At 39.1% G+C, this 27914-nt stretch overlaps 1 protein-coding gene across 3 annotated transcripts in view; it reads left to right on the top strand.

Moving 5' to 3' along the window:
- Positions 1-27914, top strand: part of LOC131231393 (uncharacterized) — a 59401-nt gene that overhangs the window by 27314 nt on the left and 4173 nt on the right. For all 3 annotated transcript variants that reach the window (XM_058227558.1, XM_058227557.1, XM_058227559.1), the window contains 6 exons: positions 12119-12300; positions 12588-12819; positions 12925-13134; positions 17801-17929; positions 22926-22994; positions 26469-26591. In XM_058227558.1, coding sequence (XP_058083541.1) covers positions 12119-12300; positions 12588-12819; positions 12925-13134; positions 17801-17929; positions 22926-22994; positions 26469-26591 — 945 coding nt within the window. The remainder of the gene's footprint in view (positions 1-12118; positions 12301-12587; positions 12820-12924; positions 13135-17800; positions 17930-22925; positions 22995-26468; positions 26592-27914) is intronic.

Here is a 27914-nt window from a genome sequence, read left to right as displayed (position 1 = left end):
TTCTTCATTACTTACATGCTCGAATTTTTCCTATCTTTTAATTGATTTCTTGTGTCAACATGATATGAGATTCTACACGATATAGCTATTTCTTGAGTTCTCGATGTATTCCTATTTTTCATACTATTGGCACTGTAAATAGTTTTTTTTTACATTAATCAACTCTATTTATTGAATGTTCTATATGTTATTGTATGAATTGTGGTTCTCCATATATAGTTTCATGCTTCCAACTCCCAAGAACCACATTTCCCACCCGCCCCCCCCCCCCCTTCTCTACTTGGTCGGATGGGATACATTACGATCTATCTTGCTAATACATGTTATACATGTGAGGGTCACCATTGTATCACTAAAGAAAGGTAATCATTCATATAACCTTAAGGAATCTTATGATAAATGATACTATATAAAGAGTTTAAGAACTTTTCATAAAAGTGTATCTTTTATCATGCTATAAGTGTATCGTTGGGCAGGACACCATAAAAGTGTATTGATAAGTGTATCTTTCATCTAACTTCCTTTAGTTTGCCAAATTGCTAAAAGTGCATCGTTGGACAGTACACCATAAAATTTATCATCATTCTACATCTAGTTGGGCAACTCTAAGTATCCCTAATAATGCATCTTCTACTCTTGCCATATTGGTCTAAAGGTGACAGCGTACACCCTCACATTTTGGTACTTTGCCTCTGCCCATTTCTTCTTAATCTCATGAGCTGCAGGTGCCTTGAATCTGTTATCTACATCAATCACTACATCTATCACCACTTGCCAATAGGGGGAGTTGGCAACATTTGGAGCTATGTTGTCATATATGAATAGTTTGACTGCTGCCTTACCAAGCTTCTCAACCACAATTTTTTATATCCTATATTTGTTTTAACCTTTTTTGCTTCGTCGTCTCTTTCTTAAATAAAATTGGATCACATGAGGGTTTCCTTGGTTCCACCAGATCTACATCATTAGCCATCGAGGGAGCACGTGAAGTCTCTTGTCAGTTGAAAGCACGCTGTAAACCACCAAACATACCCCTGACTCCCACTCCCACCCTTCCACTATTCATCCCTAGCCCCACTCCCACCACTCTCACCCCTAGCCCCACTCCCACCACGCTCACCCTTAGCCCCACTCCCACTTGTAGCTCTAGCTTCAATCCCACTCACATTCTTAAGCCCCACTCCTACTCCCATTGCTCCCTCACATCATGAACGGGGTCCCTCCAAACATGCTCCGACGTTCTTCATCTTTATGAGTGGGTGCATGCTCTCTCTCCTTGCTGTCATCACCTCCCTATTTGAATCCTCACTAAACATTCTCATCATCACCAAGGCCCATATAATCAGGACCAAACACCTTTGCTTGAGCTACATTGAGAGTATCCTTCTTTTTCTTCTTTATGCTAGCTTTTTTCTCCTTCATCTCTTCTAAATTCCACCGGATCATCTACATTACCTCTCTTGGCATGCATGGACACACCACGACTTGCTCCTTTTTATGTGCCAAATGCTGCTTCACTTGTGTGATTTTTCCAATTATTAATTTGCCACAATAGTTGCATTTTATCGAGTTTCTACTCCCATCCACTCTCTCACAATGCTTCCATACAATATCCTCACTTCCTGGTTGGGCCACAATTTTTTCCTGCTCACAACACAAGTCACCACAACCCCAAATTACTCTAAAGGAACCAAGCTCTTCACATGCTAAAATATAAACATATAATGTTAGAGCAACATGATGTTAAACAAGTACAAAACAAAAATTTAAAATTAAATTCGGATGAATAGTGCCGATGATTTGGGAAACCACTTGAATGCTCCCGAATTTCATACAATCTATGGCCTTCATCCCATTGATGCATATCCTTAAGCATTTGACATTATTCCCCCAAGTAATTATAAGAAAAAAAATGAAATTAAATTCAGATTGATAGTGTTGCCAAAAAAATAATCAAATTTTGCTGAAAATTATGTAAAAAACAATGAAAATACAACAAAATGAAAAATTAGAAAAAACAACGCCAAATTGACCATAAATCTAGCAAGATCTGGTCGATATAGTGATGTAATGTAGAATCTAAACATTTCCAGTAAGAAAGAACAAATAGAATTTTTACACATGTTTTCAAAATTCCCAAATTTGGCCCTAGAGCTTTGATTCTTCCAAAACGATTTGATTTTATGTTTTAATCTCTAAAGATTGCACAAAAGTGGTCTTAAATCACCTTAGAAACTGATGCAGACATCGGTGGTGCACCCTTTAGAGTGTACCAGAGGAGGAGGCGTCACCGATAGTGTACCGGAGTAGAAGAGTTGATGTGGATGGACGCCGGGTCCATCGGACCCATTTTCTGACGCGCTATAAGTGCAGGAGCGGCAAGATCGCACCCTGACCGCAGGCCCATGGGGCGGATTTCACCCTCTGTCGCATGGGTGTTTTAGTTTTAGGCGTCTTTTTGTTCTTTTCCTTACAGGGGCTTTCGTGTACTTTTTGTTTTTTCCATGACTTATATATACACTCTGAGAAACCCTATCTTATAGATGGAATGAATGAGAATTCATATGTTTTCTTCCTCTTTTACCAAAGAGATCAGGGTTTCAGGATTGTCCCTTGGGTGTTGAGGATTTCACCCCGATCTCAGATTTTCCTTCTTTCTAGATCTTCGAAGTGCAGGAAAAGGTAAGAATCAACTGTCTTCTTTTCTTTGTTGCCCTAGAATCCATACTCTCTTTCATCTCGAACCCATCTATTCTTCATCTCTTTCATTTCTCTCTGAATATTCCCTTTTGGTTTGAATGGAAAAGAGGAATGACTAGTCAGGAGAATCGGATTCAAACTTGACTGTGGACTGACTTATGCTAGATCTAGGATATCCTCATATCCCTAGGTCCTCCCTTTTTTACTGTTAACGTGATTTTATGCTAAGGGGCATGATCCTGATGAAATGATTACATCTCTGTGTTGAGATTTGCTTAATCTCCTTGATTGAAAACAATTAGTTGATTAAGTTTATTATTTGAATCTCTTCAACCTGATTATACATGCATTTAGGGTTAGGCCGTCACATGTCCTTGCATCAGAAATGCCCTAAAAAGTTGAAAAAAATGAAGAGAAATGTGTAAAAAATCCCTAATAGCATTGGTTTTAATAAAAAAGGAGGCATTCTTTGACCGTTATGCCCCGGCATTATGGGGACATAACGTTCTCTCACGGTCCAATTTTTTTGAAAAAGGAGCGTTATAGTCCCGTGTTGCAAAACAGGTATGACCGTTACCATTATGTAACGACCATTATGTAACTGTTTTTTAATACATTGTCATAAACAAAACAGACACAACCAAGCACCTTAGGAGGTATAGGAAACATGGGTTTATTTGGTTTCAGAACTTGAATATAAGCTTTCTCAGTAAACACTCAAGAGGGCATACAATTTATTAAATAAGATGCCAAAACGACTTAGGGATGTTCATCTCTGTAAGGAGAGCACGAGCTACTGCAAAGAGAGAACGGTTTTTCCTCCACTTGTTAGATGCAATATGCTCCCCTCCCCTTGTTTGAATGCAAGCCTTTGATTTTTTGCATCAAATCAGGTGATTACTCGTGTCTACTTTTTTGTGAAAATTGGACATCAAACAAAAGTTTGATTGCTTGATTGTGACAATATTATTGTTATAATTTTAAAAGCAATGAATTAATCTTTAACGAAATTTAGTCAAGGAAGCATTGTGTTACATGTGAAAATGACCATAGTTTCCCACCAACAGGGAAATTCTCGTTTCCAATTCATGATGCATAAATGCATACATACATACATATCTGGGGAATGATCACCTGGAGTTTAACTCCATGGTGGCCCACACGGTGTGTGCATGACATCTAACTTGTCCAGCAGGTGCACCCCACCATGATGATGGGACTCCTAGGAAATCATGCCGATCAAATCATCAGGTGACCAGACAGTAGGGAACAATTGACCACCCAAAAGGCTCAAAGTTCAGTGTGGGCCCCACCGTGGTGTATGCATGCAACTAACCTATACAACAAGGTCACCCCACCATGAAAATGGGTTGCCCCAAAAATTAGGCCAATCCAATCATTAGGTATGCCACACCATGTGACTTTGTATGTTTTTGTGGTTTTCCATTGTTTTTTATGTTGTGGCCCACCTGATGATTATATCAGCCTAATCTTCAGGTTGGGCAATCATCATGAGGAGGCACATTTGATGGATGAGATGGATGCATACACACACCAAGGTGGGCCCCAAACAACTCCACTCCATGGTAACTCACCATGGAGTCAACTGCATGCTCGTATATATGTTTAAGGGGAAAAAACCATCACCTTCACATTCAATTCAAGGAATGGGCTTGAGGCAATCTATGTGTGTCAACAGAATAGTCACCTGATTAGTTCAAGATCCACATGGAATGCCTAGGTTAGCAGCCATGTGAACTGATATCATTATAGTCCAAAGTATTTTAGTCGGAGAATTGATCAAACAAATATGTTAAAGAGACAGTATCACGCAAAACTAAAGACTGATGTACTCGGCAATCATCAGATCCTTCATTTTTAATCAAAGTGATAATTCATTCCTAATATTGGTAAGGCTGTCTAGCATACTGAAGCATGGTTTGGATGACATGCATGTAAATGTATTTCCGAAACCAGTCGTATCACTGGAAGTCAACCTTTAAATGTCAAGTGGCACATAACATGCACAATGTTGACATGAAGACCAAAGAATGTAGAATGCACTTGGTCCAAAAAATCATCTTCGTATTATGTAATGAATTACATAATGGCTAGCTAAAGAAGCATGTGCTATATTTCAGTTGCAACCCTTATGAACTATGACTCCGACTGGGAGATGCTGTTCTGAAGAGAGTCAACAAATTGAACCAAATTCCAGTATGATGGAACCCTTCCTGATCAATCTAGCCATGGAAGAAACAACAATTGTTTTATGCATAACTAAACTAAAGGATTCATAATCATCCTCGTTGTCATCATTAGTCTTGTCCCATTTATGATTTATGTTTTCTTATGATTGCTTTGCAATACGTGCTGCCTACCTGATGTCAATCTTCCTTTATTCGGTCTGGGGACCATCTTGTGTAGGATGGCCTAATCCAATCCTAAATGAATGCAGAATTTAAAAGGGTCAGATTTATGCAAGCATTAGCAATAAAAATTCAGCATTATACATTATGAAACAAGAAGGAACTAAAGAAAATTTAGCAATGATTACGACCATCCATCACAAACACGTTATGCGGACATCAGACCATCCTCACGCCCTATTCCAATCACTAGAAGTCGAAGGCGGAATCGTCTAGCCTTGAAGAAACAAAAGTTTGTTTTTTTTCATAAATATAACATAACATTACTTTTGAGGTTTAGGGCAAAACACCCTTATAAATTCAGAATTATATTAAATGACCAAAATACCAATATTTTAAAAAAGTTAAAAAAAAAAGAAATTCGCCAAAAAAAAAGTGCGCGCACTATCTCAAAACTCAAATAAATAAAATATGCATAAAATAAACTCAAATCCAAGATGCCTGCTGGGCCCCGATGATAGCGTAATGAAGGTAGGCGGTAGGCCACGACGATCCAACGGTCCGATCACACTATCCTCATAATCCAACAGACCAAGTATCTCCCGCAAGCAACTTACATGCGTTATGAACATGCGTAAGGTCTTTAACCTCTAGAGACCTGACCCGTACCCGTCATCTAACCACATTGACACGAGTAACGCATACCTCCTGCGTTGATATATTTTTAATGGTCTGATGTCCGCATTAATTCCCCTTGGCTGAGAAGAGCTCGACTCCGGCGAGATAAAACTCTTGTGCCTTTCTAACAAATCTGGTTTTAGCCTTTGCAACTCTACTTTTGTTAACCATGTATAGTTGAATGATGGTCTGTTCTCCCACTTCACCAAGTACCTTTGAAATCCAATGTCTCGAGTGGAAACAATTTGCTCATCCACAATTCCTTCAATTTCTTCTCTTTTCTTAGGTATAGTGGGCATAGGTGGTGTAGGTTGGGAAGAAAATTCAGAAATTGGCCATTGGTTTGGAATAAAATTAGGGTTTATGGGATGACTTGAACAAGGCATTAGATCCTGTCTTCACATTGAATGTTGAACTAATCCCCATGCGAGGTGGGAGATCTATCACATACGCATTGGATCCAATTTTTTTCAGAATCTTAAATGGTTTAGCATTGCGTGCTTATAACTTCTTAACGATACCTTGTGAGAACCGTTCTGGCCTCATCTTAATTATTACATAATCACCCTCGTTAAACTCTTGAATTATATGTTGTAAGTCAGCTTAAATTTTGTATTGTTCATTACTAGCATTTATCCGCCTCCTTATCTCTGCATGCAACTCATGAATGTGATGGGAAAATGCATTGGCTGACTCTAAGGGCCTTTGGGTGACTGACATAGGTAACAAATCTATGGGCGGTCTAGATTTGTAACCACTAACAATCTCGAATGGACTCATACCTGTAGACCTATTAATTGAATTGCTATATGCAAACTCAGCTATAAACAACACTAAGTCCCAATTTTTAATGTAACTAGTAAACCGGACATCCCTGTCAGACACTATGGTCTTAGGCAAACCATGTAATCGAACCACCCCCTCAAAGAAAATCTTGGCTATGTTGGACACATCGAGTTTTTTGAACGTGTGAGAAAGTGGGCCATTTTGGAGAAACGGTCCATGACCACAAAAATGGAATCGGGCTTTTTAATTGTCTTGGAAAGCCCAAGCATAAAATCCATACTGATGTCTTGCCACGGTGCATGTGGCATTGACAATGGCGTGCACAATCCAATATTCTGCTTATTCTATTTTGCCAGTTGACATGTTCAACATTGTCTTAAAATTTTGGCTACGTCTGGTTGAGACTTGGCCAATAAAATCTATCCTCCATTTGGGCGATGGTCTTATCTCGACCAAAATGGCCAGCTATACCTCCAGCATGAAGCTCCCAAACAAGGAAATCCTGGAGGGAAGTGGGGGGAATACAAAGTCGGTTTCCTTTAAAAAGAAAGCCATCTTTGAGGACAAACTGAGCCGAACCATGCTAGTCACCTAAGAGTGACATGTGTGTTCCCCCAAAATCTGGACACATGGGATACTCGTCTTTAAATTATTGCTCAAACCCGACAAGTTTTACACTTAAGGAGTTAGAGCAACGTCACTCTCCTACCAAGGGCATCGACTGGTTTGTTCTCGATCTTGGCTTTATGTTTTAGGACAAATGAATATTCCTGAAGAAATGCTACCCACTCGACATCCCTTGGGTTGAGCTTCTTTTGAGAATTCAAATACCTCAAAGCCTCGTGATAAAAAAAAAGACAAAATCTTGTAGTAGAAGATAATGATGCCAATGACGTAACGACTGCACTACCGCATAAAATTCTTTGTCATAGGTGGAATACCTTTGTTTCACCTCATTCAGTTTCTTACTGAAATAGGCAACCAGATGACCCTCTAGGCTTAGTACCCCTCCTATACCTATGCCTGAGGCATTGCACACTACTTTAAAGACTTTAGAAAAATCTGGAAGATGCATGACGAGAGCCTTTATCATATTGCCCTTAATATCTTTGAATGCCTTTGCTGCGGCCTTAGACCATATGAACTCCTCATTTTCAATGCAATCAGTAATGGGAGCCATAATAGTGTTAAATCCTCGAATGAACTGACGATAAAATGTGGCCAAGCCATGAAAGCTCCTCACATCATGTATGTTCTGCGGTTTAGGCTAATCAACCATGGCTTTGACTTTTTTTTTTTTGGATCTGCTTGCATCCCTACAGACGACATTATGAACCCTAAGAAGACAACCCTATCAAACGTGAACGAACATTTCTTAAGGTTCTCACATAACCTCTCCGCCCTAAGGACACTACAGACCTGCCTTAAGTGGTCGAGGTGCAGCTCTTTAGTGATACTATATATGAGTATGTCATCAAAATAAACCACTAAGAACTTCCCCATGAAGGTTCTCAAAGCATAGGTTATCACACACATGAAAGTATTGGGTGCATTAGTCAAGCCAAAGGGCATGACCAACCACTTGTACAACCCATCCTTCGTCGTGAAGGCTGTCTTCCACTCATCTCTTGGGCGTATGCGTATTTGGTGGTGCACTCTTGATGTATATCTTGGAAAAAATGGACCTAGCCATCATGTCCAACATATCATCAAGCCTCGGTATCGGAAATCGATACTTGACCGTGGTCTTTATTAATGGCTCTACTGTCCACACACATCCGCCATGTACCATCTTTCTTAGGTGTTAATAGTGCTGGTACGACATACAGCTTCGTGCTCTCCTGGATGAAACCCATTCGCAGGAGCTCATCTACCCGCCTTTTCAACTCTGCATGCTCTGCAGGGTTCATCCTGCAACGAGGAAGGTTCAGTAAAGTAGATGATGAGGACATCGTGCACACGCACGGTCGTGCGTTGCCTACACGCGCACGCACACCACCCCCCTATGCACGTACGTATGCAGGAGGGCCCCACCATCGATCTGGCTCGATGACGACGTCTAGGGAGAGCCTCCTAGTTAGAAGACGAAGTTTTGGTTCAAAAGGGTGGGCCCGATAGTCAAGAAAAGCTTATCATGGGATCTCATGATCATGACCCACTCGTCGGATTGATTTCATATTTTAGGTTTTGCTTATTCTTATTATTTAGAACATCGTGAACACTTTAGATTTCTTTATTTGGTTTTTATTTTAGTTTACTTCATCGCCAAGTAATAGGTTGCACACATGGTGCAAGTTTTTGGGGTATAGGGTTTTCCCTATAAATAGGCACCCCTTGTAGTTTGACCGGGATGTGCGATTTATGAGCTACTTTTGGAAGACACTATGGCACATGATGAATACTAGGCTCCAATTTTCTTCTGCCTACCACCCTTAGACCGATGGCCAGACTGAGGTGGTTAATAGGAGCCTAGGGAGCTTACTTCGATGGGGATAAGTTCAATAGGCTTCCTAGGCTTGTAACCAGTAACGACTTCAAAAGAACTTAGACCTGTGGACCTATTGACAGAACTATTATATGCAAACTTGGCTATGGGTAGTACGGTGTCCCATGTCCTGGTACGCTCCCTCACTAAATACGTCCTCAGCTGACACAATAAAACTTAAGAAGATCACACTACTAGACAAGAACGCACACTTCTTTAGGTTGGCGTACAACTTCTCGACCCTAAGGATCCCACAAACTTGCCTCAAATGGTTGAGATGTTGCTCCTTGGTCATGCTATAAATTAAGATATCATCAAAATATACGACTAGGAACTTCCCCATGAAGGGCCTCATGTCCTGCATCAGTAGACCTCGGGACGAGATCAATGGTATGCTGGATGTCTCGCATAGGTGGAAGCTTATTCGGTAAATCCTCGGGGAATATATTACGGTACTCCTTTAGAATCGGGGTCACCTCAGGGGTTAACTTTATATGAACCTCGGGTGTAACTTCTCCAGCCATTAGGGCGGACACCGTAGAATCCTCCCTAGTCTCTTTCTCAAACTCTTTTGCATTTATGATATGCAGAAACTTCGGATTGGATTTCCTCTCTTCTTTCCTTTACTCACTCGTTTTCATATCCCTAGCCTTGTCTGTGAGGCTCTTGGGTGGTAGCGGATTAATCTTGATTTTCTTTCCCTCATGCATGAATGTACACACATTCAAGCGACCAAAAATCGTGACATCTATATCATATAACCACGACCTTCCTAGAATGATGTGGCCTACATCCATAGGCAAAAACATCACACCATAACATGTCTTTATATGAATTGATCTGGACGGGGAGTAAACACTGCTGAGACACGGGCATAGAAGACGTGTCAACCCAAGAAACCTTGTAGGGTTGAGGGTGTGGGACAAGCTTCAAACCTAAACGAGTGACTGTGCTAGCTGAGACTACGTTGGTACAAATACCACTATCCATGATGACTTAGTAATTTTTGTCACCCCTCTTGATAAACATGTAGAAAATTGTGCTTCTGTACCAATCATCCGCGTCGTCCGTATTTTCATTTAACTTGCCTATGACTAAGTCTTTCCTGCAATTCTTTTCCGTGCACTGGTATGTGAAATGACCTGTACCTCCATACTCATCACATCTCAAGTGACTGCCACTGCCAGGATTGGCACCAAGGACACCTTTGCCCCTATCATCCTTAGGCTTAGGCGGGGCACTAGCCTGCACCCTAGGTTGACTTAGAACATTAGGTTTGGTTCCCTGGAAACCAAATCTAACATTATAGTCTCGGGACTCACATTGTCTCGTGACATGAGCCTTTAGGTAATGCTCTAACTCCTGTACAACTTGGTATGCTTGATCCAAGTCACCCACTGCACGGGTCATAAGCTCACACTGCAGATCCTGCGAAGATCCACCTTGAAACGCGTTAGCGTCACTAAGGGATCCTCCTGGATATCACATCGCATCATGTACTCCTCAAATTTTGCGATGTAATGTACAACCGACATAGATCCTTGGCGTAATGCTTGCCACTAATATAGGAGCTTTTGACGATAAGAGAGAGGAATATATTTTTCCTTTAATAACTTCATCTCTACCCAATGCGCGATTGGGACACCTCTTGATCTCTCGATCTTACGCTCTGTATTTGTCCAAAACAATTTAGCTTGGCCCACAAGCTTCATCTTCGCAAACCGCACTTATGGGTTCTCAGACATCTCAAACCATTCAAAATAAGGGTCCATGTCTGTTAACCAATTAAGGAATGCCTTAGGGTCAAGGTGCCCATCAAAACTAGGTGTCTCTATTTTGACACTCTTTAAGATCCTCTCATCGACATCATAATGATACTCGACTGCGAACTGCAGATTTCGCGCCCCCCCACGACCTCTACCACGATTTCCTACCCGTTCCTCGACTACTCCCCCTACTTGAGATTGATCATCCCCTCCAATGTCGGAGAGTACAAAAAAAATACTATTTCTGAAATATTATTATATAATACGAGGAAAGCACTCGATACAAAGATTTAAAAGCCACTAGTTGACCACCTTATCTTGCCTATTTTATTGTTTCTGAATTAAATTCGTAATGCTCTTGTCACAAATTGCCGATACTACCCAACAATTACCCCAAAAATTCTCCCAATCACAAGATTTAAAACTCTCATTTAAGATACATGCAAAACCTACTCGCTTGCTACTCCTAATTAAACCCCATCCAAATCTTTCAAAACCTTCACAAATATAGCATTTTGGGCTTTTAAACGCCCGACATCATGTGTCGGTCACCCCCACAATATCTTACCAATCTTTCTTCAAAAGTTCCTAGACATCTGTTTGTTGATAAACCTCTTAAAGAATGCATTTAAGGTCCTTTTTGTCTCTATGTAAGTGGGATCCACTTAGTAAAGACATCCAAAATCCCTGAAATCTACCTGTTAAAGGTCTTTAAAGGTTAAAGCATGTGTATTTCCACTCTTTAAATAAGCCAAGGGTCCTATCATCTCTCTTTCTCTCTCTCTCTCTCTCTCTCTCTCTCTCTCTCTCTCTCCCTTTAAGGGTCCTATCATTTGTCTCTCTCTTCTTTGTGCGCGCGCGCAAGTGAGTGTGCAGTCCTTTTTGGGCTAAACCTTCCTGGGTGTGGATCTAGCCAAGCCCGCCCTGACCTTCATCACCTATTAATGAGGGGGTGGATGGCAACAAGCCAACAACATGTGCACTAGAGGGTCATTAGATCATGGAAACTGGAAGATGAAAAATAACATTTCCTAGACTCTTAGTCATATCTCCCACACATAATTGAATTTTCACGGATTGAAAATGTGTTAGTTCGATCGATTATGTGTTTGTGATTTTGGTGATGATTTCTGGTCTTCCCAAATAGTGTTTGTTTCTTGTATTATGTTTAATAAGAACAAGACCCTCTTTCATGAGCATCTCTGACTGACATGGAACATGTTACTGTGAAGATTGTTGTGCATGTTATTTTCTTGACTTGTGCTGTTGATTACAGAAGAGTTCTCAATGCCTATGCCAATCCATACTGACACGTCTATAAACCCATTTTGTAGGTCTTCTTTTTGGACTCGCTAAAATTTTTTCTTTCCCTATATGGCCACAAGTTGCCTGTGCTTTGCATGGATATTTCATCAGATGGAGATTTGATAGTTAGCGGTTCTGCAGACAAAAATTTGAAGATTTGGGGTTTGGATTTTGGAGATTGTCACAAATCAATTTTTGCTCATGCTGACAGGTCGATTCACCCTTTTTTTTTCTTTGGTTTAAATAATAGCTTTTAGATGTCAAAGAGAGATGAACTTTATTTCCATATGTGCATGGTGGAAAAAGGGCCAGAACGCTTTGATTGGTTCCCTAGGCGGTGAAACCCACACCTGAATTTGGTGGCCATTTTCTCTTAGGTCCACTGCAGCACTGCCTAACTGATCATGGCATGTTTGAAACGCCTTTTCCCACATGCAGGGGATTGCTGAAGAGAAAGTAACCTACATTTCCAATTCTGATTATTTGTTTCCATGACAGTGTCATGGCAGTGCAATTTGTGCGGAACACACATTATATGCTTAGTGTAGGAAAAGATCGCCTTGTAAAATATTGGGATGCTGATAAATTTGAGCTACTTCTAACACTTGAGGGGCATCATGCTGAAATTTGGTGCCTTGCAATAAGCAATCGCGGTGATTTTATCATCACAGGATCTCATGATCGATCCATCCGTCGTTGGGATCGTACTGAAGAACCCTTTTTCATTGAGGTATTATGAAATTGGATGATTTAGGTAACAGCTATTACTTTCATCGATGTCTGTTATAACACAATGAATTAGAAGGTAAATATGTGGAACCTGTTTGATGTGCAGGAAGAGAAAGAAAGAAGATTGGATGAGATGTTTGAGTCTGCCTTCGATGATTCATTTGAAAGCAGGTATGCACCGAAGGAAGAAGTTCCAGAGGAGGGAGCCGTGGGCTTGGCAGGAAAGAAGTCTCAAGAAACCCTTACTGCAACTGACTTAATAATTGATGCATTAGTGGCAGCGGAGGAGGAATCAAAACTCATTGACCAACATAAGGTAACTTTCCATATGTTTTTGGCATCATGCATCCAATTTCCATATATATCTTTTGGCATCATGCATCCAAGTTGTTGTTCATGTTACTGTGGTGGGAATCAAGGAAGTACAATGGGTATCGATAGATACTGTCATGATTTTATAATGAATCAGTCACACCCAAAATTCACACTAAGACTATTTCTTTCGTCCTCATACATTTGTGAGCTTCTTCTTCCTCTTAGAGAATGGGGTGAAAGTTCTTTCTTCCTATGTAGAGTTACTTGTGGTTTATAATAAATGAGAAAGTCATTAGTCCAACCAGTTGGATCACAAGCATTGTTGTCAAATGTGATCTCATATGCCCATCTGTGATCGCATATTTGCATAAAATGGATAGGATCAAACTTGAAGCCATGCACTTAATTATTCGATTGCATATTCGTGTAAGTTGTAAGTTCACTTGACTCCTCTCTTGAGTCTTGAAAAAAAAAAATCAAACATGAAATAGAGAGAGTAATTAATTAGAGAAAGAAGAATGAATGATACTAAGAGAGAGAGAGAGAGAGAGAGAGAGAGAGAGAGAGAGAGAGAGAGAGAGAGAGAGAGAGAGATTACTTAATAGATGAATTTTGAAGATCTTGGATTGTATTCTTGAATCTTGAATGATCGAGTTCAGGCGTAGTTGGTAAATAGGAAATGAAAAGTAAGAGAGAAACTAAGTTTATGGTTCCTTTTATCCCTATGCTCTATGTTGTGATTTTAACAATTTATAAAATTAGCTTCTCCACCTTTCATTGTTCTCTTTGACCTTGACTAGCACCACCTAGGCATCTAAAGCATCAATCATGATCTTGGTCCCCACCTTTCCTCTCTTTCATTTCTGCAAGTTCGACAACATCTTTCTCAAATTCTTGTCCCCAATCTATTATAAAGATCATTGTAAGTTTTATTTTAGCCTTGTTACTTTTTTAGCAATCTTTTTGGCATTTCTATGCTGTTCTAAAATTTTCTTGTTTTTAATCCCCTGTCAGGTTGTGAAACCTGAACGTTTCTCGCTAATAGTTTTTTGTAAATCATCATTTGGCCACCAAATTTCCTTATATGAGTGTCTTTTCACTCTAGACACTCCTTATCTTCTACAACTTTCCTAATGCACTCAGTAATCTCATACCACATGACATTAACTTCTTCCTTTATATTCCACTTTCCTTCTTCCATCAATGTTATTACTAAATAACGTTGTTTTCTCCTTTTAAATTTTACCACCTCGTTTTTAGACAACTATTTATTTCACTCTCTCTCTCTCTCTCTCTCTCTCTCTCTCTCTCTCTTCTATTTCTTAAATGTTAACATCCATTACCATTAATTGATGTTGTGTAGTCAAACTCACTCTTGTTATAACGTTGCAGTCCTTACATAGTTATGTTCTGTCTTCTTATGTAGAAAGAAATCTATCTTACGATCCAGTCCTTAAATGTTAATCTCCCTTTTTAGAGTTTGTGTTTGCTAGAGCTAGATTGTATGCCATGTGAAATCGAGGGTAATATCCCCCATCTCATCACTTCTCTGAATACCATATCCTCCATGTATGCTCTCGTATCCTCTACTCTCTTTCCCTACATGACCATTTAAGTGTTCTCCTACAAATATCTTCTCTCCATTCGGTATTCTCTGCACTAGTCCACCCATCGCCTCCCAAAATCGTCTCTTGATTCTATCCTTTAATTGTACCTACAATGCATATGCACTAATAAAGTGCTAGTGCTTACTATCTTAACATCTTAAACTTTATGCTTTCAATCATTGTTTACCACTATCCCAACCCCCATTTCTATTCTTGTCCTTTCCTATATACCAAAGTTTTTATCTATCAATTTATCTAGTTTTTGTCGCTTTACACTTTGTTTCTTGAAATTAAGCTATGTTAATTGACGCAGGACAACTAACCACTTGCTCTAAAGGCTCGAACTGATAGAGCATGACGAATCAATCCCTTTATCTCATAGCCCAGGCCCCACTTCACATGGGTCAGGCCCTCGGCTGAACCCCCTTTGTGGGCCCCACTTCACATGGATCTCACCTCACATGAGCCACTCACCTCGCATGGGCCGCCCACCCTGAGTGTGCCCCCGCTTCACACAAGCTATCCACTCGAGCCCGGTGTGAAAATGCCCTTGCATTATTCATCCCCGGTGAGGAGTCTTGAACATTGAGACCCCCGCTTTGATACCACTTTTGACGTAGGACTATTAACGACTTGTTTTAAAAGCTCGAACTGATAGAGCGTGGCAAATCAATTCCTTTATCTCATAGCCCGGGCCTCACTTCACATGGGTTAGGTCCTCGACCGAACCCCCCTCGTGGGCACCACTTCACACGGGTCTCCCCTCACATGAGCCACCCGCCTCAAATAGGTCGCTCACCCCGAGTGTGCCCCCGCTTCACACAGGCCCACCCTGATACCAAATTTGATGCAAGACTAATGTATAAAGCCAAATAATGAGTCAGATCAATCAACAAAATTAAATTAATTAATAAAAATCACAAATCATGCAAACATCACCACAAATTTCAAGATTCTAAGAAGAATTTATACATAGTTTAAAACTAAGTTGTCAAGTATCGTCCTACATGATCATTAAATATGGAAAGCTAGGATCTAATGGATGTAGGGACATCCAAATAGCATAGGGTTAGCTTTAATTCAAAGAGGAAAACCTGATACTACCTAGGGTTTGCTAAATCATGATAAAGGTAAGTATAGGGTTAGGGAAATTTGGGGAAGAATGAAATTATGGCTTAATTGTTCCAATTGGATGGGAAAATTTTAGGGATTTGGGTTGTAATGAAAAGGAACTAGGGTTTGGATGATTGGGTGTTAGGGAATTGAAGTGAATTAGGGTTTGGAGAATTTGGGAACTTAGGGTTAGGGTTAGGGTTTAAGTTTAGGATTAAGAGGGTTTTGATGGGGAATCAAAAGGAAAATAAAAGGAGGGTGGCTGTACGGACCAACCCACGAGGTCCACACGTTTGGTTGTACAGTCACACGTGTGAGAACCGTAATAATCGAAAGAAAGAAATGGTGTTTTGAGAGAACACCAAAATACATATGATTATGAACACACACACACACACCTATAATAAAAGAGGAAATAGGTCGTCTGTCATGGATGCATTTATATGCACACCCAACACATTCTTCAACAATTAGAAAAACTCTACTTCTTTTCCAAAATTTTCCTGATTTTTTGTTCTTAGTGTGTTTAACAACTCCAGTCTGGTTGTTTCACATCAAGACATGAATTGGATGGAGAAGTCATGATGCAAGAGCAGATTTGGGCAGAAACCCCGAGCAAATTTGGTTTTTTTTTTTTTTCAACAGATTAGCAAGAAATGTAGTAGGAATCCATATCTATGCATGTATCAAATGCATTAACATGGATTTTAAGCAAGAGTTTTTGATTTCGACATTGAAAAATAGAATGAATAGGGGAAATCCAAATTTCTTTCATTTTCACCCTTTAAAATTGAAATATAAGTGAGTTAAAAAAAATAGTTTTTTATATGTACTGCCTTTCCTTCTAGCTATATTGTAAATATCCCCTTTCCTCTTTGGTATTTGTAAATAGCTTTCTTTCTTCTATCATACCATTGCAATCTCTTTTTGAAGGGTAACAAGCAAAAAAGGGAGGGAAGGGTGCAACACAAGGACTTCCCAGGAGGTCACCTATCCTAGCACTATTGATCAAGCATATTATTGCGTTACTCCTATGGTTAATTTAAGTGATGAAAAAAAGTAAGGCATTAACAAACATTAGAAAGAAGACAATTTCACCCTTCTCCATAAAAGGGCATGTGAAATGGAAGTAAGAGTTATGTTTTAAAAGGAATGTGGAGAGAAGGGAGGGAGGGAAGGTCTGACTGAGAGGTTTCATGTGATTGAACTGAACTGAAAATTAGGCTAGGTACACCTGATCCTGCAGATGATCCTTCTCTTGGTGCATTTAAGAAAAAAGGAAACCTTCAACCTAAAATGAATTATTAAAGTGGTATGTTGAGGTAGACTTTCTGCATGGGACAGGTATTAGCAGGAAAAAAGAGACTCATTTTCCTTTCCATGAGATATGGTAGTTAGCCTTGTGGTTAAATGTTTAGTTTTTCCATGTATACAGGGAAGCTAATTCTGTAGCTGAAAAGGCCTATTACTCATCACTTTGTGTTAGGAATTTGTTCCTGATGCTATATTTTCATTTTTTTTTTTTAAAATAAAATTCTGTTATACATAAAAGAGAAGTCTTGTCTATACATTGTTTTTTCAACTTCTTCATAAGGCCATAGATCTCTATAACATTGAATTAGTTGTGTTATTTTTGACAGGTTGGGTAGTAGTACTGGTGGAGCTCTCTTATTATGCTCCCTTTTGGGCTACTTAGTCTCGTATGGAACCAACATACAACAGTAGTAGGCTGCTAGGTAACAGCTGGTGACAGATGACCCTGGATGGAAATTGAGTGCACTGAATGGACTCTCTCGATAGATAACTTCATATAGTAATAGATTCATATACTTGCATCATAAATAGTTTATTCAGATGCCAATGAACTACTTACCTTATAATATGAGATACCTCTAGCTTTCAAATGTTTACATTTTTACATGTGTAATTGCCTTGTTGGATGTTTAGGAGGACAAACGAAGTGGAAGAACAACAGATCTCCAACCAAATGTTATGATGCTTGGGCTTTCTCCATCTGATTATGTTCTCCGTGCAATTTCCAATGTTCACACCAATGACCTAGAGCAGACATTACTGGTACGATATGCATTTTCTTTGCCCTTCATTTCTCATTTTATAGACCTTATATTGAGTTGATTGGGGGTCTTGAGGACCAATGTTTGAATTATCGGTGAGAAATCGATAGTATCGCAATATCATCGGTGTCACCGGACCTGTGACACTAAAACCCCAATAATTCGTTTCTGTTTTGGATGTCGCCGATATTTTCGGCGAGATTTTCGGATCACTAGCCAAATTAGGTAACTACCCTGTAGATTTCGATAAAATAGGCAAAACAAATGCAGTGTTTTTGGCGACATTAGGCGACGACCCTCTTACCATTCCAGAAATTTGAAGAAAATTATAGAAAAAAAATAAAAATCTCTCTTACCTTTTTACTCAAGATTTGCCTCAAGGAATGGCCTTCGGCTGGATTTGGTTGGCCAATCGCGGTCAACAACGCCGGATCTTTGACAAGTAAGAAAGACCTAAAACCCCTTTTTTCCTTCTAATAGAATTGCTTTGAAAGGAAACTAGATTTCTGCCTAGGTTTATGGGATTTGAAAAATATGAATTTGGGAAGAGATTTTTGGCAGTTTTAACGGAAAAAGCATTGAAATCGCCATTGAGGTTTGCGGGTTTACCAAAAAAGAGGACTCTTTTGTTGAACTCTCTTGGCCTCTCCCATCACTTAAGAGAGTGGATTTGGTGCGACTTCGGCTACAGTGAAGATGGTGCGGCCCTTATGGTAGGGGCCAATTTGATGCATGTATTGCATATCCATTCCGTCCATATGATTTGCCAGATCATTCTATGGCATGTGGAAAAAAGTGAATTGGATTAAAATCTCAGGTAGACCATACTCTAAGAAAGTGTGCTATTTGAACCTCCACCATTAAAAACTTCCCAAGGCCCATCATAATGTTTCTTTAATGTTTATTTGTCATCCAACCTGTTTATAAAGTCATATAAATGTGGATGAAAGTAAAATAATAAATATCAGGTTGATCCAAAACTTTTGTGACCCATTAGAAAGTTTTAACGGGCAATCACCACTATTTCCTACGGCATGGCCCACTTGAGATTTGAATATGATTTGTTTTTTGTATCATGCCCTAAAATGATTTTAAAAAAACGTATGGATGGCATGGATATACAATAAATACACCAAGGTGGGCCCCACCATAAGTGTCGTGCCGTCTTAGGTCAAGCCAGGCCGCACCTAATTCTCTACCTGTAAAAGTAAACCAAGGGAGTCTGTAGATCCCACCTCGATGTATGTATTGCGTATCCACGTCGTCCATTTTCTTTTATAGCTTATTTTAGGGCATGGTCCAAAAAATGAAACAGATACAAGTTTCAAGAGGATCACACTACAAGAAACAGTGCTCATTGATCTCCTACCATTAAAATCTTCCCAGGGTCCATGATAATGTTTATTGACCATCCAACCTGTTAATAAGTTCATATAGACTTGGATGGACGGAAAAAAATAAAAATAAAAAAATTAGCTTGATCCATAAATTTTGTGGCACACAGTTTATATTGGTCAATAACCACTATTTCGTGTTAAGTGGTCCACGTCTACCTAAAATTTGCATATACTTCATTTTTATGACAATCCCTGAAATCATGTGGCAAAACAGATGGACGGCATGGATATACCATGCATACATTGAGGTGGGCCCTGCTATTGGGGTCCAACTCACATGGCTGGTTCTGCGTCACAGCCGAGCATGGACTGGGTACTACCCCTGCCAGGACCTAGCTAAAGACAGACTGTCCTATCAGGGGCACTGTGCGGCCCGCTGTTATGATGCGTTTCATCCGCACCGTCCATCCATTCTTTTTAGTTGATGAGCCCACAAATGAGGTAGATCAAATACTCCAATGGACCACACCACAAGAAACAATAGGGATTGAATGCCTATTGTTGAAAACCTCTTGGGAGCCACAAAAGTTTTGGATCAATATGATATTTATGTTTTCCCTCCATACAGATCTATGCGACCCTATGAACATGTTAGATGATAAATAAACATCACGGTGGGCCCTAGGAAGGTTTCAACGGTTTGGGGTCATTGTCACCACTGCTTCTTGGAGTGTGGTTCACTTGAGCATTATTTTACATTATTTTTGGGTTAATGCCCTAAAATGATCTTTCAAAATGAATGGACGACTTGGATAAAACGCATCATCGTGGGCCCCACAAAGCCCCGGCAATAACCACCCATCTTTAGTTAGGTCCTAGTTGGGTAGTACTGAATTCGTGCCCGTCGCAGCAAGTCCTGCTTCTTACGGGATCAACATTTATGTGCTTTCAGTCGGTGGGGCCCATTGTGATGTTTATGAGAAATTCACTCTGCTATCCATTTTTCCATAGTTTATTAGGGCATGAGCTCAAAAATCTGGCAGATCCAAAGCTCAAGCAGACCACACAACATGAAACAGTGAGGATTAAACGTCCACCGTTGAAACATTGTTGGGGCTAGAAAAGTTTTAGTCCTTTTGGATGGGGCTAGCAATTTTTTATGTATTCAGTTCATCCCAGTAGGAATGACCCTATGAATAGTATGGATGGGATATAAACGTCACAGTGACCCCCTTTGAATGGTTGTCTGTAGCGAGGTGGCTACCGCCTACTAGACAGTGCTATATGGGCCCCACTATGATGTATGTGTTTTATCCAAGCCATCCATCTATTTTCCTAGGCAATTTTAGGGCATGAGCCTGAAATTGAGACAAATTCAAATCTCCAGTCCACCACACCACAAGAAAATAGTGGTGATCGAACACCTACCATTAAAAACTTCCTAAGGCTCCAATGTAATGTTTATTTTCCATTCAACCTGTTGGTAAGGTCACACAAACCTGGATGAAGGTAAAACATAGGCAAAGTTGTTGGCTTTCATTTGTTCTCATGGCGGAGTGAGGTATCAGCTTCATCCAAAAATTTTGTGGCCCCAAGAAGTTTTCAATGGTGGGAATTCAATCCCAACTATGTGGTTCACCTGAGATTTGGACCTGCCTCGTTTTTAAGACCATGCCCTAAAATAATCTCGCAAAAAGGATGGACGACATGGATATACAACATATGCATCGAGGTGAGCCCCACAGTCAGGGCCTCACCCTGCCTCACCCTGTTATTTTTTACCCCTGCCTCATCTAATCCGCGTTGTTTAAAGACTCTGATTGGTTAACGCATGGGTGCCCCCTACCACATTACCGTACCGTGCTTTTCTCTACGCTCGGTGTTGCATCTTAAATAATGATCTAAACCATTCATGTTCTAAAATGATTTCTTACGTCAACACATGCTTTTTGTGCTCCCATTAAATGAAAACTTATTATGTAATGCAATCTTTTTTTGTAATTTTTTATTCATATATATACAAATATATGTATTTAGGCATGTCTTGAAGTTTCATTGAGAAATTCCATTGTTTTCCCCATGTTTCCTCCATTTCCCCCAAATTTCTGGTTATCGATGATAACGATATTGTATCTTAATCTCCAGCCAGCGAAACTTGTAGTGATACCGACAACTCAAACATTGTTGAGGACAATACTTCCCATCTTGCTCAAATATTGTAGATAGTTGTAGGTAACATAGTGGCTAGAAACCAGTTTCCCCTTGCAAACACCGGTGTTTGTAGTATTGGTATCATTACATGTATCGTTGGCTAGGGATACAAAAACATGTATTGATATAGCTGATATTATTGCCAATACTCGGAAATGTATCGTTGGAGGAAACATTGGGGAAAATGTTGGAATTTCTCAATGAAAAACTTCAGGAGATGCTAAAATATATATTTGCATATTTACGAATCAATTAATTGCAAAAAAGATGCATAATAAGTTCTCCTCTAATGTGAGCCTAAAAGCATGTAACGCTGACTCAGGGAAACAATGGTGAAACATGGGAATGGGAAAATTGGTGGAATTTCTCAAGATGCATGTATCACTGACTTAGGAAAAAACAAGGGAAACATGGGGAAAATGGTGTATTCATCCATCAAACCATCCATTCATGTATGCATGCACATACATACATACAAACATACATGCATGACCATCCATCCAATCAACCATCCATTCATGCACTCGCACATACTTACGAGCATACATGCATGACCATCCATCCAATCAACCATCCATTCATGCACTCACACATACATACAGTGACACTTGAATATATACTCACATGCATGATCTATCCATCCATGCATGGATATACACATCCATGCATGCATGCATCCATCCATCCATCTGCCCATCCAGCCATCCATCTACGCATCCATCCATCCATCCATCCATCCATGCATGCATACCTATACACACATACAAACATGCATTTCATCATACAAACCATGCACCCATAAAAAAATTGAAATGGATTTTTTTTTTAATAAATAGATTTTTGGCGACAACGATACATTGGTGATGTTATCGATAATATCGCCGATGCATTGGCAATATAAGCGACATCTGGAATTTATACAGTCGAAAATATCGTGATGCATTGGCGATATCAATACATTAGCGATACTTTGTGATATATTGGTGATATATCACCAATACCTGGAATTTCTGATACTGCCAGATATTTTCGATAATATCGCTGATACTTGGAACAATGGTAAACACCTACAATTCTCGCTTCCCACTTCCAATATTTTTATCTCTGAAGTAGGTAAGAAATGAGGGATGGAGGGAGTGAGGCTAGTCAACTTGCATCACAAGCACTTCCATCATAGCTGCTGCTACTGCATCATCACCACTGATGTTAGTGCTCACCTGTAGCTGTAAATTGAACATGTATCACAATCTGCCATTGTAACTTTTGCTACTGGATCATCACCAGAGAAGTTGGTGCTTACCTGTACCAGTAAATTTCAGAAGTCAACACTATATCTAGCATTTGTTGATACTTTTTAAATAGTAGGGAACAACATAACAATTTGATACTTTTTGCTAATAAGGAGGTCTTTTTGGTTTTGTTTTGTTTGTTTGTTTTTATTTTTTTCAGTCTCTACCATTCTCCGATGCCTTGAAGCTTATGTCTTACTTGAAGGATTGGACATCCAATCCTGATAAGGTGGGTTAGTGCCATATATGATTTCTCATTTACATTCACATTTTGTTCATTTAATCTTCATCCTTCTTCATTTTTGTAATCTGATATAATTATTTGTGAATCAGTATCTGCATATAGTTTCTTTATGCTGCATGACTCGCAGGTAGTAATGATTGAAATTGTTCAGTGGATATTTATTTTTTCTATGCGTAAGTAACTTGCTTTGATCTGATTCAAAGGGTTTTGTGTATCCTTCATTTTTTGGACAAATTTTGGTTCTTCTCTAGTATATCATGCATATCCATTAAGAGATGACACACATAAACCTCGAATAGTAGAGCACTCTATTGTTTATGAGTTGCTGGTACTTGGAACATTTTGCAAGGAGCATGTGAAATCATTGAGCTTGAGGGGCAAGAATCTACACTAATACTCCCATGGTTCAGGCTGATGATGGGTTATTGAGAAAGCAAGGCAATGCCTAATCAGTAATCAGCATGTCTATTAAATTTAGCACCAGATGCATTTGCATTTGCATTTGCTCCACTAAGCAAGAGTATGATTAAACCTTAATGAAAAAAGCAAAGAAGTCTGGGTTTGAGTTTGCTATAAGTAACAAAAAACTCTCTCTCTCTCTCTCTCTCTCTCTCTCTCTCTCTCTCTCTCTCTCTCTCTCAGTTAGAAAACATGAAAAAATGGATAATTCTCCTGAAACTACAAAAATTAGGATTTATAACTGTTATAGTGTCTTAGTTAGGAATGGTTGGTGAGAGCTGACCGGCTATTATAGTGATGATGGTGATAATAGTTATGGAAGTATTGTTCATTCTACTTCATTAGATTGTAGACACCCCACCCAGGATGAGAGAGACTACTTTGCTAGAATCTAATCAAACTAAAAAATTGGCCTTCGATTCACTTGAAGAAGCATTGCAAACTTGAATGGGTTGGACAGAGAACATCCCTAGGGCCTCCCGGAACCAGCCAACGGTTTGGATATGCAAAAGGGTATCGGCGGGAATCTGATTCTCATTGGCCACCCCGGTTTACCCGGACCTGGCACCTGGCACCTGGCGCGTTAAGGGGTCGTAACGGCCAACCCTCCCACACACACACACAAAAAAAAAATTAAAAAAAATTAAAAAGAAATTTAAAACATAAAAAATTGTAACCGTAACGGCCGTTACTCTCTGTAATGGCCATTATTGACCCATAATAGTCAGAAAATGACTTTTTTTCTTTCTTTTCTTTTTAAGCTTCAATTTTTCACATTTGTTGATACTTTTCTCTTCTAAATTCTTCCTAAACAATTCTATTGTAAATCCGACCACTCTTAGCTTGAAATTAAGGATCAAAAGAAGTTATATCAATGATTTTGTTGATTCGAAGCTCCGTGGGCCTTTTCTGAAAATTCTTCAAAAATAGTTATTTATAAATTTTTTTTTTTTCAACGTATTGTTGTTTTAATGGTAGAATATGATGTGTTAATCATAATAAAACATATTAATGTCCATTTTCTTTCCAGTAGTGAATATATATATATATATATATATATATATATATATATATATATATATATATATATATATATATATATATATATATATATATATATATACGCACTATTTTCGGCTAATTTTTAAAAATTACGAAAAATCATTTTTTGTCAATGTGTTGGTGTTTTAATGGTAAAATATTATGTGGTAATCATAGTAGAACATATTAATGTTCATTTAACAGATTATGGTAGTGATTTTGTATTTTTTTTTTCCTATTTTCAGCCAATTTTTTAAAATTACGAAAAATCATTTTTTTTTTCAATATAGAATAAATTACGAAAAATAATTGCAAACACCTACACATGTAAGATATTTTGATATTACATTCATTCTAATATATCTATCAATATAAGATAGTTAGAAAATTAAATATATGAGTTTTGCAGTCAAATCCAGGTTGTTTGGTTCACAAATTCATTAGATAGTCCGATACAACTTTTCACCAAAGATTGGACCGTTACACCACCATAAACATGTTCCAAATTATAAATGAATGCATATTTGGAATATTTAGAATATTCTGGATTGAATGGATATTTTTCCATAATTTTTTGACAAAAAATAAAAATAAAATTGCACCGTTACACACCTCGTATTGGCCGATACGGGGCGTATCCATATCCATAACGGTGGGCACCGTTATGCCTACCGATACTGCAACGGAACACCTTGATCAACAAAAAGAAAGAGGAAGAACCAAGGATTGTGGGCGCATGCTCCGTGGCGTTCACATGGAAATGTCTTAATATCTTGAATTGAGACTATCAAATCATTAAACCTAAGTCTAATGTTTCATATTCTATTGAGATTGGTCACTGTGATATATTACTTATCTACCTATCTATCTGTCCACTTATCTCTATATATGCAATTATGGATGCATGTGCGCCAAATTAAACTGTCCAAGTTGTGGATCCTATTCAGATAGGTCGTAAACCAAAAGTTACACTGATTTCATATACTAAATTCCTAACTGGACAATTGGACATTTAGTTTATGGTTGAAGTGTAAAGCACTCACTGGTCCAAATTCAGCAAACAAATCTTACAGCCTAATTTTTAGGTAATGACCTATCCATGGTAGGTATGACAGTTGGACAGTTTACTTCTGAGTTTTGTATGTGATGTATACAATTTCTGAGTGCCTGCGTATCAACTATCATGATTAGAGTGACAGTAGCAAGTAACTTTCATCCTCTTCTTCTTTGAACCTGATGGATATTCTTCTTCTTGATGGATCCTGGGACCCATCATGAGGATCACAGTTTGACCCAATTAGAACAGTGGTTGGACCTGTTTGGGGACTGCCCATGATAACAGGTTGGGGCAATTGACTAATTGAAAATATATGGGGTACATCGCCTTGCTCACACTGATATGTACCTTCATGAAGCTGACATCAACCAAGCTGTGGACAGGCTGTCCTCAAACAGTGAGTGGAATAACCTGTCACTGTACTCAAACAGTGCACAGCTGCCCAGCTGGGAGTTCGTGTCCATGGGTGTGCAGATTTGAGGTGCATTGGTATATATTTGGGTGTTGCTAGCAGGCACACATGTCATCGGCATACACTAGTGTCTGTATCTACCCATGTATTTTGCACATGCCGCATTGCATGTCTAGGTCCTTCAGGTATCCATTGCTGCATTTGCATCTGTGTTTGCATGTGCTTGTGTCCTTGTGCATTTTAACGTCTGTCCTGGTAATTTTTCAAACAACAAGAATTCCTTTTGTGCATATGAAAAATGAAACTTTTCTGTCATTGGAGCTATTGAGTGGTTAGTGGGAGGAAACATTTCAACTTCGTCTATACTCTTCAGAAGTCCTAAATGCATAGATACAACATATTGCTGCTAATATTAATTGGTGTTAGCAGTGGACATGCTATTCACTGATGAAGTTCAGTCACTTGCTGACACTGCATTGGAACTGTGCAGGTCGAGCTTGTGTGTAGGGTCGCTACTGTGCTTCTGCAGACTCATCATAACCAATTGATTACTACTCCTGCCGCAAGATCTGTCTTGACTATTCTCAAGGATATCCTTTATAAAAAAGTCAAGGTAACCCTATCATTTTTATTTTTTTTGGAAGACACAGGGTGTCCCCACCTCATTTTTGAAGTGAGACTAATCCCTGTGGATACACGCAATCACCCACAACCATGTGTATCGGGTAAAGCCAAGGAGGGGAATCGAACCCTATATCATTTTACTTATGATTCGTTATTTATTTGTTTAATCTTCTGTGAGTAAGCTGGTATCGAACTCACAACCTAGATCATCATCCAATTGAGCTACACGCTTGTGCCCTCATTTATGACATACTTTACAATCTTGTAAGAAAAATTCAAATATGACTGCCTCTAGTTTCCAGACCTCGTTGTGCATGTGTGGAACTTCCTTGGTGGCTACATGCTCACATATTGCTGTTTATTGTCTTTGAAATCCTGTTTTTCTACTCAGGAGGGTCCAACTTATCTAGAGTATGCATCTGACATTCAGAAGTGAGCTTCTTTTAGGGTGTTTTTCCTTGCCATGTTACCTAAGGAGGTCATTCATTGGATTTGTGGCAGTGGATATTCTGTTCTGTTATTTTGGTGATTGTCTTGCACAGTCCAGATGCTGGTTCCCATTTATTGTGCTTCTTCCAATTTACACTGGGACTTTTTTTTTTTGTTAAATGTATTTTTTTAACGATAATGCTCTAATGCTGGATTCCCCCTCCCCCCATAAATGAGGATCTGGTAGCTTTGAGCTTTGCATTAATTTATCAGCATTCAATGGTTTACTAATGATGGGCCAGCTGAAAAGTTGTGATGATTCTCCGTTGAATTGATGGAAACTTATCAGGACAAAAATTAAACTCCTAATGATGAGGACATCCGAGCACCATACCAGAGGGCTGAGCTAGTCTCCTTATGGCTAGACGACCATTATATGGGGCTCACTTGGCCCAATTCACATTCCTAGCCACGTTGAAGACTCTATGTGCATGTTTGTGCATCTTTGAAGACCTTACACTGGGAAGATGCACGTGGGCTGCATATAAGAGCTTGATGGACACATCGAACCGTCGGATCGGGTGGACATGATGATCAGATTGTTAGATCATCATCATTGGACATCTTGATCGTGGACCCCCATGGGCCACGAAATAGTTTAGTTGTTTAGATTGTTTACATGCTTCGTTATTTTTGGTATATCTTATATTGTGTTGAGATTAGTGAGTTAGGAACAACTTTTAATTTATTAAGCGTCTTTATATTAAGAATCTTATCTGAGAGTGCCTTTTTGTAAAAAGTATTTTCTGAGACTATAAAACAGAAAATGGGGTGTGTGGAGCCCTAATGCCATTATTTTGAAAAAAAAAAAGCCTGTGTTTTC

This window comes from Magnolia sinica, chromosome 17, assembly GCF_029962835.1.
Source record: "Magnolia sinica isolate HGM2019 chromosome 17, MsV1, whole genome shotgun sequence".
Classification (NCBI taxonomy): Eukaryota; Viridiplantae; Streptophyta; class Magnoliopsida; order Magnoliales; family Magnoliaceae; genus Magnolia; species Magnolia sinica.
This window is presented reverse-complemented; position numbering and strand designations above follow the sequence as displayed.